The sequence below is a fragment of the Megascapheus bottae genome, chromosome 9, assembly GCF_031878675.1.
Source record: "Megascapheus bottae isolate mThoBot1 chromosome 9, mThoBot2.hap1, whole genome shotgun sequence".
NCBI classification, from domain to species: Eukaryota; Metazoa; Chordata; class Mammalia; order Rodentia; family Geomyidae; genus Megascapheus; species Megascapheus bottae.
The window spans coordinates 41,743,626-41,759,846 of record NC_143517.1 but is presented as its reverse complement, the minus strand read 5'-3'; the positions used below and the strand labels follow the sequence as shown (position 1 = coordinate 41,759,846).

General features: G+C 37.5%; 1 protein-coding gene across 1 annotated transcript in view; it reads left to right on the top strand.

Moving 5' to 3' along the window:
• Positions 1-15,700, top strand: part of Rrm2b (ribonucleotide reductase regulatory TP53 inducible subunit M2B) — a 34,773-nt gene extending 19,073 nt beyond the window's left edge. The window contains exons 4-9 of the mRNA XM_090339162.1: positions 487-620; positions 1,032-1,126; positions 3,457-3,590; positions 7,465-7,569; positions 10,084-10,197; positions 13,654-15,700. Coding sequence (XP_090195288.1) covers positions 487-620; positions 1,032-1,126; positions 3,457-3,590; positions 7,465-7,569; positions 10,084-10,197; positions 13,654-13,806 — 735 coding nt within the window. The 3' untranslated portion in view covers positions 13,807-15,700. The remainder of the gene's footprint in view (positions 1-486; positions 621-1,031; positions 1,127-3,456; positions 3,591-7,464; positions 7,570-10,083; positions 10,198-13,653) is intronic.
• The last annotated feature ends 521 nt before the right edge of the window (positions 15,701-16,221 follow it).

Genomic DNA, 16,221 nt, shown 5'->3' with positions numbered 1-16,221 from the left:
GTTAATTGGAGATAAGAATCTCACAGACTTTAGTACTCAGACTGGCTTTGAACCTTGATCCTCAGATCTCAGCCTCTTGAATAGCTAGGATTAGAGGCTGTGAGCCACCGCTCCCAGCTAAATCTATTTTTGAGATTCTGAAATCTATTCTTTTTTATGGGCAGCATCTACAGCCAACACCTTAACTGCTTCATAATACTTTATGTGGGCTTAGGGGTTTAGTTCAATAGTAGTGTATTTGAAAAGAAAAGAAAAAGAGAGAAGACAGTTTTGTACAGTGAAATTTTTGGAGTGTAAGGTGGATAAATAGTAATGTTTAAAGTTCTTGTTAAAATGATTGAAAAAGTCTTTGTTGATGTATTTGTTGTGTGACTGGCAGTGTTTAAATGATAATTTTTATGTCCAGATGTGATTGCCCAGTGTTTTACTTTTGTGTTCCATGAGAGCTCATAGCAGTAAATCCATCTGTTTTCTCCATTTCCTTAGGTGGAGCGCTTTAGCCAGGAGGTGCAAGTTCCAGAGGCTCGCTGTTTCTATGGCTTTCAAATTCTCATCGAGAATGTTCACTCTGAGATGTACAGTTTGTTAATAGACACTTATATAAGAGATCCCCAGAAAAGGTATTACTGCTGCAATTTTATTTAGAAAGGTTTCTACTGTATAAGAGCAAAATTTATTCTGAAAACTAAATGATAATGTTAATGTCAAGTGATAATTTTGAATATAGTATTTTCTGTTGCTCAATAATATTTGTTTGGATTAACACAAAGCTCATAAGGTCCAGTTAATCTGCAGATAATGTATGCTTCCTTAGGAAAAAGAAACAGTTTATTAGCACATTCTGTTCATGAATTAAATCATCATATTTTATTGCTTTTGTATCAAACCACATCATTCTATATTTTATGAGCATGCAGTAATGCAACTCTGGTAGTCTACCATAGGATTACAATTATTGTTTATGATTAAACTATTGAAATTTAAGAAAAATACGGGAGTAACTTTTTCATGAATTCTTTTTGTTTCTACAGGGACTTTTTATTTAATGCAATTGAAACAATGCCATTTGTTAAGAAAAAAGCAGATTGGGCCCTGAGATGGATAGCAGATAGAAAATCGACTTTTGGTATATAGCTCTAATTTATATATAATCAATTTTGTATTAGGTGGTGTAATTCTATTTCATGTGATAGTAGTCAAATTTATTTTGTGGAAAAGAAGTACAGAGATCCAATAGGCTTCTTTGTTATTATCATTTGTAGTGCTTAATTGGAAATCAGCCATAAAATAAAGCTGTCATCTATCTTATTTAATAAATTAGAACTTGAAAAGTTGAGTTTTGGTACATAATGACAGGTAAATAAGAGTCAGTTATATACACTCTACTAAGAGTATTATAGCACCTATGTTTGTTAGGTTTGGGTGCCAGGAGACTGGGAACAGGAGAATCATGGTTCAGGAATATGATTATTAATATTAAATTGTAGCATTTACAGATTTGTCTTTTCTATAATTCCTTTGACAAATTAGGCACTCAATAAGCACTTGTTTATTCTTCTGGATATTTTTCAAAAGTGAATTTGAAAATTGTGCTACAAAAATAGAAGTCTTTTTTTTTTTTTTTTTTTTTTTTTGGCCAGTCCTGGGCTTGACCTCAGGGCACGGGCATTGTCCTTGGGCATTCCTCAAGGCTGGTGTTCTACCCTGAGCCACCGCACCACTTCTGGCTTTTTCTATGTATGTGGTACCGAGGAATCGAACCTGGTCTTCGTGCATGCTAGGCAGGCACTCTACCACTACACCACACTCCCAGCCCCCAAATGAAAGTCTTTACTGGGAGTGTGGCCTAGTGGTAGAGTGCCTGTCTAGCATGCGTGAAGCCCTGGGTTCAATTCCTTTGAACCACATACATAGAAAAAGCCAGAAGTGGTGCTGTGGCTCAAGTGGCAGAGCACTAGCCTTGAGCAAAAGTGCTCAAGGAGAGTGCCCAGACCCTGAGTTCAAGCCCCAGGACTGGCAATAAGTGAATAAATAAATAAAAGTCTTTCTCATGTTTTAGTTTAGTATACACAATTTGGATGAATATATAATTGATGTATTGATTTAAGATAGGTAAAGATAAGGAAAAGTCAAAGCATTCTTTGACATATTTTGACCTTAGTCATTGTTTTGAAATTTAGATAAGTATTCTTTTTATTCATCAAATGTTTATAATTTCTAAAAAATAGATTTGAATGTGTCTTATCACCTAGCATGTCTGTAATTTCCATTGGCTGAGTTCTGGTTTAATTAGTTAAGCATGGGCCATGTGTTTGGTCCTGCAACAAAGTACTGAGATGTAAACCAGGATGCCATCTACAACAGAGACTTGTAGTTTCTGTAAGCACTTAGCTGCTCTCCTCTCATAAAAGACTATGAGTAAAACTTTCTCCCTAAACAGACCTATACATTTCTCTTAAGCATTTGTAGTGTGGTGACATAGTAGCTTACAAATAATCTTTTAGATTATACTTATCATCTCTTAGAGAGATTGTCAGAGATAATGATGTCACGAGAGACATTTTAGGGATGTTTTTCCACAAAGCCCTTGCCTGATGGTGAGTAAACTTTTAAATTTGCCCATATATATTTAGCAGAAAATAGTATTTTTACTTATGTGATATTTCACCCAATAGATAGTTATCTGCAGCTTGTTTTGTCTACATTTTTTAAAATTATACATGTTTGGCAATGTTTTTTCCTAGTCTTTTAAAGAATCCTAAATTTCTAAAAATATAAACCTCACAAACCTCGTCACAGAGAAGAAGACATTTGTCATAAAATCTGTATTCTGTTTCTCAATCTAATTCTACAAACACAAACCTATGTATATATTACATTTTAACTGCGTATGAGTCATATATGGCTTATAGATAAGTTACCTTTGTGTGTGTGTGTGTGTGTGTGTGTGTGTGTGTGTGTGTGTGTACTAGTTTTGGAGCTTGAACTCAGTGCCTGGTTGCTGTCCCTGAGCTTTTTGCTCAAGGCTAGCACTCTACCACTTGAGCTACAGCTCCACTTCCAGCTTTTGGGTAGTTATTTGGCGCTACATACTTTCCTATCTGCGCTGGCTTTGAACTGTGATCCTTAGATGTCAGCTTTCTAAATTGCTAGAATCACATGTATGAACCACTGGTGTCTGGTGCAAATCACCTTTTCATTGAGTATGGAAGGCTGTCTTTTGTTCATATACCAAGAACTACATGAGTGTTTGACACAGAATTTAAAGTAGACTTACCTTTCAGTTTTAGCAGGTAGTGATAGAATTTCCTTCTCTAAGGATTCATGGTTATAGCAGTAATGTTCGTTTTATTTCTTGGCAAAATATTTGTGATATTGTAAAAAAGAGAATCTGTATGTCATAGTTTTATGTCTACAGTACATACTGTTTCAGGAAGTGAAACTTCTGTCTCCCAGGGGAAAGAGTGGTGGCCTTTGCTGCAGTAGAAGGAGTTTTCTTCTCTGGATCTTTTGCTGCTATATTCTGGCTAAAGAAGAGAGGTCTCATGCCTGGACTCACTTTTTCCAATGAACTCATCAGCCGAGATGAAGTAAGGAATAAACTGTTCTTCTAGTTAATATTTGTATTCAGATGTGATATTCACTTAGTTTTCTTTCTCCTAGAAAAGACTTCTACTGATACAAGTATTCTGGTAATTAAAAGAAAATAGAGACTGGGCACTGGTGGCTCACACCTGTAATCCTAGCTACTCAGGAGGCTGAGATCTGAGGATCATGGTTCAAAAACAGCCCTGGCACCAAAGTCTGTAGGACTGGTATCTCCAATAAACCACCAGAAAACCAGAAGTGGCTTAAGTGGTAGAGCACTAGCTTTGAGTTGAAGAGTTCAGAGACACTGTCCAGGCCCAGAGTTCAAGCCCCATTACCAACCAAAAAGAAAGAGAAAGAGAGAGAAAGAGAGAGAGAGAGAGAGAGAGAGAGAGAGAGAGAGAGAGAGAGAGAGAGAGAGAGAGAGAGAGAAGGAAAGAAGAAAGGAAGAAAGAAGAAAAGAAAAGAGGAAGTCACTTGTTCCTTGGCTTGAAAAATACTGCATTTTCCTCCTGTGTATCTTATAATTTTTCTGTTCATCCTTAACTATTAATGCAACCCTCTGGTTGATCTTATTCACATAGAGTCAGCTACCATCTAAATGCTCTTAACTCCTATGTCATATCTTTTAGTCTTTCCTGAGCTCCAAACCTTTATAATCAAATGCATGTTAAGTATTTATTTTGGGCTGGAAGACTTCACAAGTGTCAACATTCTGTTATTTCAGAAATCAAATCATCTGTCAAAACTTGCTCTTCCTTCTGTTTTTCCTTCTGCAGTGGGTGTCACTATCCTTTTCTCCAATCATCTAATTTGAAATCTTAAATTGTTTCTTTGCATTTTCACCCATGTCTTAATATAATTAAGTCAGATCTCCCTCTACCTTAAGTATTTTTCCCACTTTTCCTACCCTGTTTGTTTTTTTCTACAAGCAAGTAAAAACTTTACTGATACAATTAGATTTGAAAAAGGCCAGTCTTTCTTTTATGTTTCCTTTGAAAGCTAAATCTTTCCCTTTCTTTTTCTTTTTTTGTGGGTTATGGGGCTTGAACCCTGGCCTGGTCACTGTAGCTAGGATTACAGACATGAGTCACTGCGCCTAGCTTAAAAGATTTTTTTTATTAGCATGTATTAGTTGTACCAGGAAGTTTCATTGTGACATTTTATTCATATATGCAATGTAACCCAATTTAATTCACCCCTCTTTTCCTTATTCTCATTTCTTAAAACTTTTTTTTTTTTTTTGACAGTCCTGAGCCTTTAACTCAGGGTCTGAGTGATGTTCTTGGGCTTTCTCAAGGCTAGAGCTCTACCACTGGAGCCCCAGCACCACTTCCAGCTTTTTGTATGTATGTGTAGAAATCGAGCTTGGGTCTTCGTGTATGTTAGGCAATCACTCTACCACTAGGCCAAACTTCCAGCCCCTCTTAATTTTTATTTTTTTCCTGCCAGTCCTGGGTTTGAGCTTAGGGTCTGAGCACTGTCCTTGGGCTTTCTCAAGGCTAGCACTTTACTACTTGAGCCATAGCCCCACTTCAGGCTTTTTCTGTGTATGTGGTACTGAGGAATTGAACCTGGGTCTTCATGCATGCAGGACAACCACTCTACCACTAAGGCCAACTCCCAGCCCCCCTCTTAAAACTCTATTGCTCTGTTTTCACACACGCATATTCACTTTCATTCACTCCCTCTCTTAGTCCCTGGTACTTGACCTCCCAACATAGTCTGCAAAATCTTAAATCTTCTGGAGATAAGTTAAATGCTCACTTATGTTTGACTATTTGCTTGTTAACATTTAACTCTTAAATGCAGTTGCAGTTGGAATTTTATTTAGTGTAATTATAGAATGGAATCTAAATATACTCAGTTGAGTATAATAAAAAGTTAAAGAGTTTAACTTAATTTTAATTCAAATACTTGAGAAAAATTTCTACCTTCTTTTATTAAGTAATACATTTCTTCTCTATTGACTTGTTCTGTCTTCTTTATTATACATTAACATTTTATTATTCCAAAATCTCTGTCAAGGTTATTTTCCCAACCTCACTGAAATTCATGAAATGTGTTAATTAATTTAACCATTATGAATGTTTACCTTTAATTTATTGGTCTCAGCAATAAATGACAAGCTGTAGGTTTTAATTAACACTTTCTTTAACATCTCTGTAAATTTATTTGACATACAGCCTTTGGTAATTTGAATCAGGTCTACTGCAGTACATTTTCTGAGATTAGTTTTTCATGGGCAATCATTTTGAAAGTTTCTTCTGGGAATGACAATTAGGTAAATAATCCCTGGAATGCAGTGTTTGATTTGAGGGGTTTACCTTCTAGTTGCCTTTGAGCTTTTGTTAATTCATTTAGAAAGACCCAGGGAATTCTGACTTGTAACCTATTAAAGCATACATTCCATTCTCTTCCCCCATTTTCCTTGTTGTTTATAAAATTGTTACTGCCTATGTTTAGTTTAGAAATGTTTATTAATAGCTGAAGGCAGAAGGATTCATAAGTTCCTGATTCAGAAATGCTTTCCAAATTGCTTTAGTTGCAGTCTTTTGTTTGTAAATTTCTTTCTTCCCTCCCTCCCTCCCTCCTCTTCCTCTCTCCCTCCTTCCCTCTCCCCCTCCCTCCCTTCCTCCTTCTCTCTCTTCCTTTCTCTCTTTCTCTGTCTCTCCCTCCCCCTCTCTCTTTCTTCCTCTCTCTCCCTCCTCCCTCCACCTCTCTTTCTTTCTTTGCTGTAGTTGTACAAAGGCATTTCATCATTTCACTGCTACAAAACAGGTTATGAATACAACACATCTTGAAAATAATTTTTTTGTGTAGGTCATAGGGCTTGAACTCTGTCTGGGTGCTGTCCCTGAGCTCTTCATCTCAAGGCTACCGCCCTACACTTGAGTCACAAACCCCACTTCCCATTTTCTAGTGATTAATTGGAGATAAGAGTCTCACTTCTTTAGTGCCCAGGCTAGCTTTGAACCATGATCCTCAGATCTCAGCCTCCTGAGTAGCTAGGATTATAGGCGTGAGCCACCGCGCTTGGCTTTTGAAAATAATTCTTTAATGTTAATTTGCTGCCACTTAAAGTTACTAAATTAGTATTTAATAAGATTTGAAGGGTCATCTTAACATCTCTTTCATCTCCGGGCATTCTTGGAACCTACTTTGTAAGGTGCTGGAAACATCCGTGGGTGCAAATAGTTGATTAAAAGTTATTTCACATGGCTGGCAGCATAGCCTAGTGGTAGAGTACTCGCCTAGCATGCTTAAAGCCCTAGGTTCGATTCCTTGGTACCACATACACATAAAAAAAGCCAGAAGTGGCACTGTGGCTCAAGTGGCAGAGCACTAGTCTTAAGCAAAAAGTGTCCAAGGAGCTGGACACGGTAGCTCACACCTGTAATCCTAGTTACTCAGGAGGCTGAGATCCGAGGATCATGGTTCAGAGCCAGCCAGGGCACTAAAGAGCATGAGACTCTTATCTCCAATTAATCACTAGAAAACAAGGAAGTGGGGCTGTGGCTCAGGTGTAGGGCGGTAGCCTTGAGCTGAAGAGTTCAAGCCCCATGACCCCCCCCCAAAAAAAAAGTGTTCAAAGACAGTGCTCAGGCCCTGAGTTCAAGCTCCAGAACTGGCAAAAAAAAAAAAAAAAAAGTTCTTCCACAGCTTATAATCCTTGCTACTCCGGAAGCTGAGATGTCAGCCAGGGTAGAAAAGGCCTAGAGACTCTTCAATTAATCACAGAAACTGGGAAGTGGTGCTATGGCTGAAAGTGTAGAGTGAAAAAGCTCAGGGACAAGCTCAGGGACAGCACCTACGCCCTGAGTTCAAACCCCATGACTGACCAAAAAAATGTTCTTCCGATGTTTTCTACTTTAGGGGCTTCACTGTGACTTTGCTTGCCTGATGTTTCAGTACTTAGTAAACAAGCCTTCTGAAGAAAGGGTCAGAGAGATCATTGTTGATGCTGTTAGAATTGAGCAGGTAAGTAGGGGAGTTTTTGTGCAACTGTCTTTTTCTGATATCAGTACCATTCTCACTTCATTTTAATGTTTTGAGATGGGTACTCACTACATTGCCCAGGCTGGCCTTAAGCTTTTGGGCTAACACAGTTATCCCACCCCAGCCTCCTAAGTAGATGGGACTACAGGCAAGTGCCACTGTGTTCGGCTATACCAGTACTGTATTGACTCACATTATTTGTAGTGCCACAATAATTATCAGCAAGTTTATGTGGTTAGTTTAATAGTACTGGTACATGGCATATTGTAATTATTATATGTTTGTGATTTAGTTTGTAAGAGTATATTAGATATTAATGATATTTAGATTTTCTTTGGTAAATGAACTAGTTGCAAGGCTTTTATACCTGATTAATTGATTTATCTATCAAATTCTTACCATATCAAACTGTTACAATTATTGGATTTTTTTGCCAGTTCTGGGCTTGAGCTCAGGGCTTGAGCACTGTCCTTGGACTTTCTTAAGGCTAGAGCTCTACCACTTGAGCCTCAGTACCACTTCCGGCTTTTTTCTATGTATGTGGTACCAAGGAATTGAACCTAGGTCATCGTGCATGCTGGACAAGCACTCTACCACTAGACCAAACTCCCAGCCCCAATTATTGTAGTTTTATATTTTTAGCTACTAGAGGGGAAAGATGATTTTTTTATTTGCTCAATAACATAGAAGGGTACCTTGCTTACCACACACCAGATATTCATATGTCATAAATGAATAAGTAAATGAATTGTGAATATTAAAATTTAAATTTATGACATATTAAGAGCTTTGACTAGGAAAAAATTGCTGTTCCATTTAGGGTATACTTTTTATCATTTTAGAGAATGAATTTAAAAATAAAATTTCTGTTGTAGGGCTTGAATTTAGGGGCTGTCCTTGGGCTTTCTCAAGGCTAGATCTCTGCTACTTGAGCCACAGTATCACTTTCAGCTTTTTCTGTGTATATAGTACCAAGGAATTGAACCTGGGGCTTTGTGCATACTAGGCAAGCATTCTAGCACTAGGCCACACTCCTGGCCCCATGTTTTGGTAGTTTTAATGGTTTTGCAATAGTTTTAATTTTTTTTTTTTTTTACCAGTCCTGGGCTTGAGCTCAGGGCCTGAGCACTGTCCTTGGACTTTCTCAAAGCTAGAGCTCTAGCTCTACCACTTGAGCCTCAGCACCATTTCCAGCTTTTTTCTATGCATCTGGTACCAAGGAATCGAACCCAAGTTTTTGTGCATGCTAGGCAAGCACTCTACCACTAGGCCAAACTCCCGGGCCTGCAATAGTTTTAATTTTAAATGGTTAGTATGGCTTGCTTTTCTTCTCTGTTAAACTTTTTTTTTTTTTGTCAGTCCCAGGGTTTGAACTCAGGGACTGAGCCCTGTCCTCAGGCTTTCTCAAGGCTAGAACCACAGCCCTACTTCTGCTTTTTTTTCTATGCATGTGGTACGAAGGAATAGAACCCGGGCCTTCGTGCATGCTAGGCAAGCATTCTACCACTAGGCCAAACTCGCAGCCTCTCTATTAACATTGTTTTTTTACATTTTTTTAATTAAAGAATTTGTTAACATTGATTTTTTACATCATATTTCAAATGATGTGCTTAACCAACAAGTATTCAAGAAGGGAATCTCTATATACAATCACTGGCACTTAGATTTTAGAACATAATTAAAATTAGGGTGAGGGTTTGTGTGTCATAGATACATCTATTAACATTTTTTCTCATAGTTTTTCTTGTTATTTCTTTTTTAATTTAATTTTTATCGTCAGGGTGATGTGCAGAGGGATTACAATTACATATGTAAGATAGTGAGTACATATTTTGTTGACCATTGTTACTTCTTCACATATTTCTCTCCAACTTTCCCTCATCTTCCATCATAGTCTTTCTTTGATTTTGTTTTTGTGCTGGTACTTAGGGTCTCATACCCTTGCTTGGCTTTGTGATAATGGCTGGTCTCTACTACCTAAATCATCCTTTTACTTCCAGCTTTTTGTTTCCTAACTGGAGATTAGAATCACTTAGATTTTTCTGCTCAGACAGGGTTCCAACTGTGATCCTTGGATCTTGGGTTCTTGTATAGTTGGGCTTACAAGTGTGAGCTACCAGCACTGGGCTCTACAGTCTTCGTTGAATTTTTTCTTCCCCAGTTGCCTTTGATAATTATACACTCCCTGATAATTATTTTTGGGGAATCCTCTTCTAGCATTTCAGAACAAAGCATCTTTTTCTATTGAGAAAATATATGAATGTGATAGTCGTTACTATTTACTTTGGCTCTTTGAGAAGATGAAATAATATGACTAGAAATTTCCCCCAAATATTTGCAATCAAATGACCATCACTTGCATGTTGTTATCCTACAGTCCTTAAGTAAAATGAGTATCTTAGGATAGTAATAAAACTAATATTCTGTTTATTCAGAAAATGCATATTATTTATTATATTGTCATTGTACCTTATTATGGTTTTATTTACATGTCAGGAGTTTTTGACAGAAGCTTTGCCTGTTGGCCTCATTGGAATGAACTGTGTTTTGATGAAGCAGTACATTGAATTCGTAGCTGACAGACTACTTGCAGAACTTGGATTCTCAAAGGTAAAATATTTTTAAAAGTGTTAATACCAGTCAAAGTACTCATGTAAAGTCCCCAAAATACTTTCTTACTACAAGCATTTGTAGTATATACTATTCTACTTTCAAAATGTTCATGACAGCAACTTACTTTGCATGAAAAAAGTTGGTTTTGTAAAATTGCTTGAAACGAAATGAAACCCCTTGTTTCCAGCTCATTGCGAGCAACATCATTTTATGAGGTCATATGTGCATAGTTATTGGACTGCTGTGAATCTCTGCTAGGACTAAGCATTTACTGATTACTAACAACGAATGAAGAAGTGGAGCTGTTGCTCAAAGTGGTAGAGCTAGACTAGCCTCAAGCTGAAGAACTCAGGGATAGCACCTAGGCCCAGAGTTCAAGACCCACAACTGACCCAAAAAAAAAAAAAAAAAGAGCACATTTCTTTGGGCCAGGATTGTGGCCTAGTGGTAGAGTGCTTGCCTATCATGCATGAAGCCCTGGGTTTGATTCCTCAGTACCACATATACAGAAAAAGCTAGAAGTGGTGCTGTGGCTCAAGTGGTAAATCATTAACCTTAAGAAAGCCCAAGAACAGTGCCTCGTGCCTGAGTTCAAGCCCCAGGACTGACCAAAAAAAAAAAATGAAAAAGAAAAATGAATGAAACCAGGTACTCGTGGCTCATACCTACAATTGTAGCTACTCTCAGGAGAATAAGATCTGAGAATCACAGTTCAAAGCTAGCCCAGGCACGAAAGACCATGAGACTTTTATCTCCAATTAACCACCAGAAAACTGAAAGTGGCACTGTGGCTCAAGTGGTAGAGCATTAGCCTTGAGCTGAAGAGCTCAGGGATAGTGCTAGGCCCAGAGTTCGAGCCCCATGACCCACAAAAAAAAAAAAAAAAGAAAAATGATTTTTTTCCAAGTCTTTCCATTTTTTTATAAATGGGGCAATATCATTCTTTCTGATAGAAGCATAGAATTCCATTATGTATGTATACCACATTTTTTTCTTCTGCCTACCACTAAGCCAAACTCCTAGACTACTACATTTTCTTGATCCATTCATCTACTGAGGGGCATTTAGGTTGGTTCCATGGCTTAGCTATGGTAAATACTGCTGCAATGAATATAGTTGTGCTGGTAGATTTAGTGTGGTGTTATTTGGGATAATTTGAGTAAAAACCCAGGAATGGGATTGCTGCATCATAAGGGAACTGTACATTTAGCTTTTTGAGGAACTTCCATATTGCCTTCCAGAGATGTTAAACCAGTTTACATTCCCAACAGTATAGTAGTGGTCCATTTTGGCCTATCCCTTCCAGCATTTGTTATTAGCTTTCTTGATAATGTCCATTTTAACTGGGGTCAGGTTAATGTGGTCTTGATTTACATTTCTTTGCCAGAAATGATGAACATTGCTTCATGTGACTATTGGCTTTTGTTTTTTTTGTCAGTTATGGGGCTTAAACTTTGGGCCTGGGCGCTGTCCCTGAGCTCTTCAGCTGATGGCTACTGCTCTACCCCTTGAGTCATAGCACAACTCTGGTTTTCCAGTGGTTAATTGGAGATAAAAGTCTCATGGACTTTAGTGCCCGGGCTGGCTTTGAAACACGATCCTCAGATTTCAGCCTGCCAACTAGCTAGGATTATAGGTGTGAGCTGCCGTGCCTGGCATTGGCTATTCTTGTTTTTTCTCCAGAGAAGTCTCTTTTTAATTCTTCAGCCCACTTATTAATGGGGTGGTTGTTTCTTTAAGGATTTGTTTTTGGGAGAATTTATTTTTGGGAGAATTTATTTTTTGAACTCTAATTGGACCTTGAGCTCAGGACCTGAGCATTGTCCTTGGGCTTTCTCAAGGTTAGCCCGTTACCACTTGAGCCACAGCACCACTTCTGGCTTTTTTCTATGTATATGGTACTGAATAATCAAACCTGGGTCTTTGTGCATTCTAGATAAGAACTCTACCACTGGGCCCTCTAATTATTATTATTATTTTTTTTTTTTGCCAGTCCTGGGCTTGAGCTCAGGGCCTGAGCACTGTCCTTGGACTTTCTCAAGGCTAGAGCTCTACCACTTGAGCCTCAGCACCACTTCCGGCTTTTTTCTATATATGGTACCGAGGAATCAAACCCGGGTCTTCATGCATGCTAGGCAAGCACTTTAACCACTAGGCCAAACTCCCGGCCCTAGGCCCTCTAATTATATTTTTAATATGAGGCCCTGTCTATTGTAAAGCTAGTGAAGACCTTCTCCCAATCTATGAGTTTTTTTGTGTTTTACCAGTCCTGGGGCTTGAACTCAGGGCCTGGGCACTGTCCTTGGGCCTTCTTAAGGCTAGCGCTCTACCACTTGAGCCAGTACCACTTCTGACCTTTTCTGTGTATGTGGTATGGAGGAATTGAACTCAAGGCTTTGTACACATTAGGCAAGCACTCTATCAGCCCTGTAATTGTTTTCTGTGGTACGTTTTTTTTTCTTTTCGGTGATGTTTTCATGATTTATTCGCAATCTTTTCACTTGTTTGTTTGCCTTTTGCGTATCTTCTTTAGAAAAATATCTATGTGTATTAAGATCTGCTTACTTTTTTTTATTTTGTTGGTCGTGGGGCTTAAACTCTGGGCCTGGACACTGTCCATAGACTCTTCAGCTCAAGGCTAGTTCTCCACCACTTTGAGCCATGGTACCACTTCCAGTTTTTTGCTGGTTAATTGGATATAAGAGTCTGCCTTAAACACGATCCTCAGATCTGAGCCTCCTGAGGATTATAGGCGTGAGCCACCAGCACCCAGCTAAGATCTCCTCACTTTTAAAGTTAGGTTATTTCAATATATTCTTAGCCATGACATTGTTCTTGCTCTGATTCTTCTAAATGGAGAATTCTTCTTTTATTGGGTCTTGTGAATCACCAAACACAGCTTCCATAAAGTCAAGTCTCCAGTTATGTTCCTCAAATCAGAAGGAAAAAAAAAAAAACCTGCATTCACATGTGTACCACTTTTATGTGTAGACATCTAGTCATTATGGGTAGAATTTATTTGATCTTTTCTTATTATGGTCCTTCATTGTCAACTACTTGGTTATCTACCATCTTATGAACTAAGAAATATATTTAAAACCATACAACATTGCTGTTAACTTAGCAGTTTGTAGGTCATGTGTAGTGATGGCTACTAGTAATTAACATCTGTGAAAACTGCCTGGCACCTCTATGGTATGTCACGTTACTCAAGTGGTGAAAATATTTTCCTTCAGTCAATATTAAATACTGTATTTTCTGAAATAATATTTTAAAAGATAATACTTTTTTTTAAAAAGGGGTAGTAGTATAGTTTCTTGGAGAGGTTAGTAGGTAACACAAAAATTTGTCATCTACCTGTAGACACATGCCAGCTTTTGGGTCATTTTTGCCTTTCTGTGGAATATAATTTGACTTCTTCAAAATGACTGATGACACTCTTTCTGTTTTCAGGTTTTTCATGCAGAAAATCCCTTTGATTTTATGGAAAACATTTCTTTAGAAGGGAAAACAAACTTCTTTGAGAAACGAGTTTCCGAATACCAGCGTTTTGCAGTTATGGCGGAAACCACAGATAATGTCTTCACTTTGGATGCAGATTTTTAAAACCCCTCCCCTATTTAAAAACTCTAGAAACAGTACCCTGTAAAAAGCAGTCTAAATTTCTTTGTTTTTTGTTTGTTTGTTTGTTTTGTCGGTGGGGCTTGAACTCAAGGCCTGGATGCTGTCCCTGAGCTTTTTTGCTCAAGGCTAGCGCTCTACCACTTTGAGTGACAGCTTCACTTCCTGCTTTTGTTTTTAATAGGAAGTTTTTCCTTTAAGGGAATGGAAGTTTGACAGGAAGGAAATCTGAAACCAAATTCTAATCAAGCAAAATTTATACAAACACATTGTCATTTTCCTCTATAACAACAAGAATGAGACCTAATTTTGTTTTGTCACTAGAATACAAGGTGGCATTGAATGGGTTATGGGTCAGATAAGAAATTGAAGATTTGTCCTTACTCCTTTGTATGACCTTTGATGAATCAGGTAATCTCTGTAAACATCAGTGTACTTACCTTTGAAGTGGGTGCAATAGTATGTTCTTAAATTCATAGTCATATGAGAGTTAAGAGGCAAAAATAAGTGCTTAGCCAGTCATCCTACCTCTATTGCTAGTAGTACTACCAGCTCTTATTAGTGGGATTCATACTCTATTCTCCTCAAAGCAATTGTGATTCCAGGTCCTAAAATGTTGATTCATGTATTTTTAATGTTTGAGGGAAGAATATGTGGTTTTCCTTAGAAAAATCAGATTCTCATCAACATGAAAATGACTTCATTTCTCAGTGTGTATTGTTGGGGATGCATGCTTAATGGAGTGGAAGCCATTCTTCAGGAATTAAAAAGGTAACTGTTGCCAGCTTTAACCCTGGAATGTTTAGAAGTAGGACTAGAGTAGTCAACTCTCCAAGAATTTTGTGGAAAAGAGCATGGGGGCCTGGGCCCTTTGTCTCATGCCTGTAATTCTAGCTAGTCAGAAGAATGAGATCTGAGATTTGTGATTTTAAGTCAGTTCAGGCAAGAAATTTTGTAAGACCCTTATCTCTAATTAAGTCCCAAAAAAGCTTGAAGTGGATTTGTGGCTCAAATGGTAGAGAACTATCCTTGAGCAAAAGGATAGTTCAGGGACAGCACTCAGACTGAGTTCAAGCCTCAGGACCAGCATATACAAAAAATGCATTGAAGAATGCTGTACAGTTCTTAGAATGTATTGTCGGTACATCAAAGACCCAGGCTGTGGAACTAAAATTCATCTCCTCCCAAACACATGTATTCAGCACACACCTGGTTTCCTCTTAACATCTCCCATAGCTGTGTTCCTCAGAACATAGGTTAGACCTGAGATAATTTCAGCTGTGTTTTTTTAATCCTATGCCGTTACAAAAAAGCATTCTTTATGTAACTATGTATGCCCATGGTGATAATAGATAGGGAGGAGAAGCAGGTGGAAGTATCTCTAGGGGAGATACAACAAAAGCCAGGAGCCAGGATATCTATGCAGCCTGCATTTTCTTCATTTTGGGCAAATTTCAAGAGGTACCCCGAGCCCCATCAGGCAGTGATTCTTACTCACAGCAAACTAAATTCTAAAAACAAAAATTGAGAATTTTTCTGTTTTTATTCCATTTATGGTACAACTGTGTAATTGGCCCAAACTGGGAACTCTCAAGTGAATGTAGAAGGACCAGGACATAACTTTAATATTAGAGATGGTTTATGGGAATGCTGCTTGTTTCGCTTTGCAATGTGCTAAATGTTTTCTCATTTGATTTCACAAAGGCCTTCTGAGCTTGACAGAGCAGCTATATTTGAAACATTGCAGATAGAGCCTTATGACTAATTAAATCTCATACTCACTGCCCCCTACAGTATAATTTATTTTACATTTATTTTTTTCTCATCCATTTTAAGTTGACTTTGCCTACTAATTTGTTCATTAAAGTGTTACATACTATGACTGTTAATGTATATAATACTTTATTTAGAATATCAAAGTATAATAGGAAAACATTTGAATTATATTCAGGTAATATGTTCAAAGATATTTACTACCATACAAGACATTTAACACTGATAATATCTGTAATAATAGAATGAAAGAAAAGTTTTATAGTACCTATTCCCTTAATTTTGAATCCAAAAATTTCTCATGAATAATGACAGTTGCCTTAATGTGAAGTTTATTTATAATAGCAGTAAGCATAACTTTTTGGTGGAATAGGTCTTAATAATGAAAATACTGGATTTTTGATACACTGGTTTATTAATTCAGTAGGTTATACTTAACCATGCCTCCAGGTTGCATATGTGTTTATTATGGTCAGTATTTTGTTAGATCTTAAAGAATCAAAAAGTTGTAGAATCCCTTTTTACTATCTCACAAATAAAAATTATGAAGAATGTTTACAATTGCTTTCTCTTTTTTTACAGCATTTGTATTTAAATTATTGCTATGATATTTAAAGCTAAGTTTGT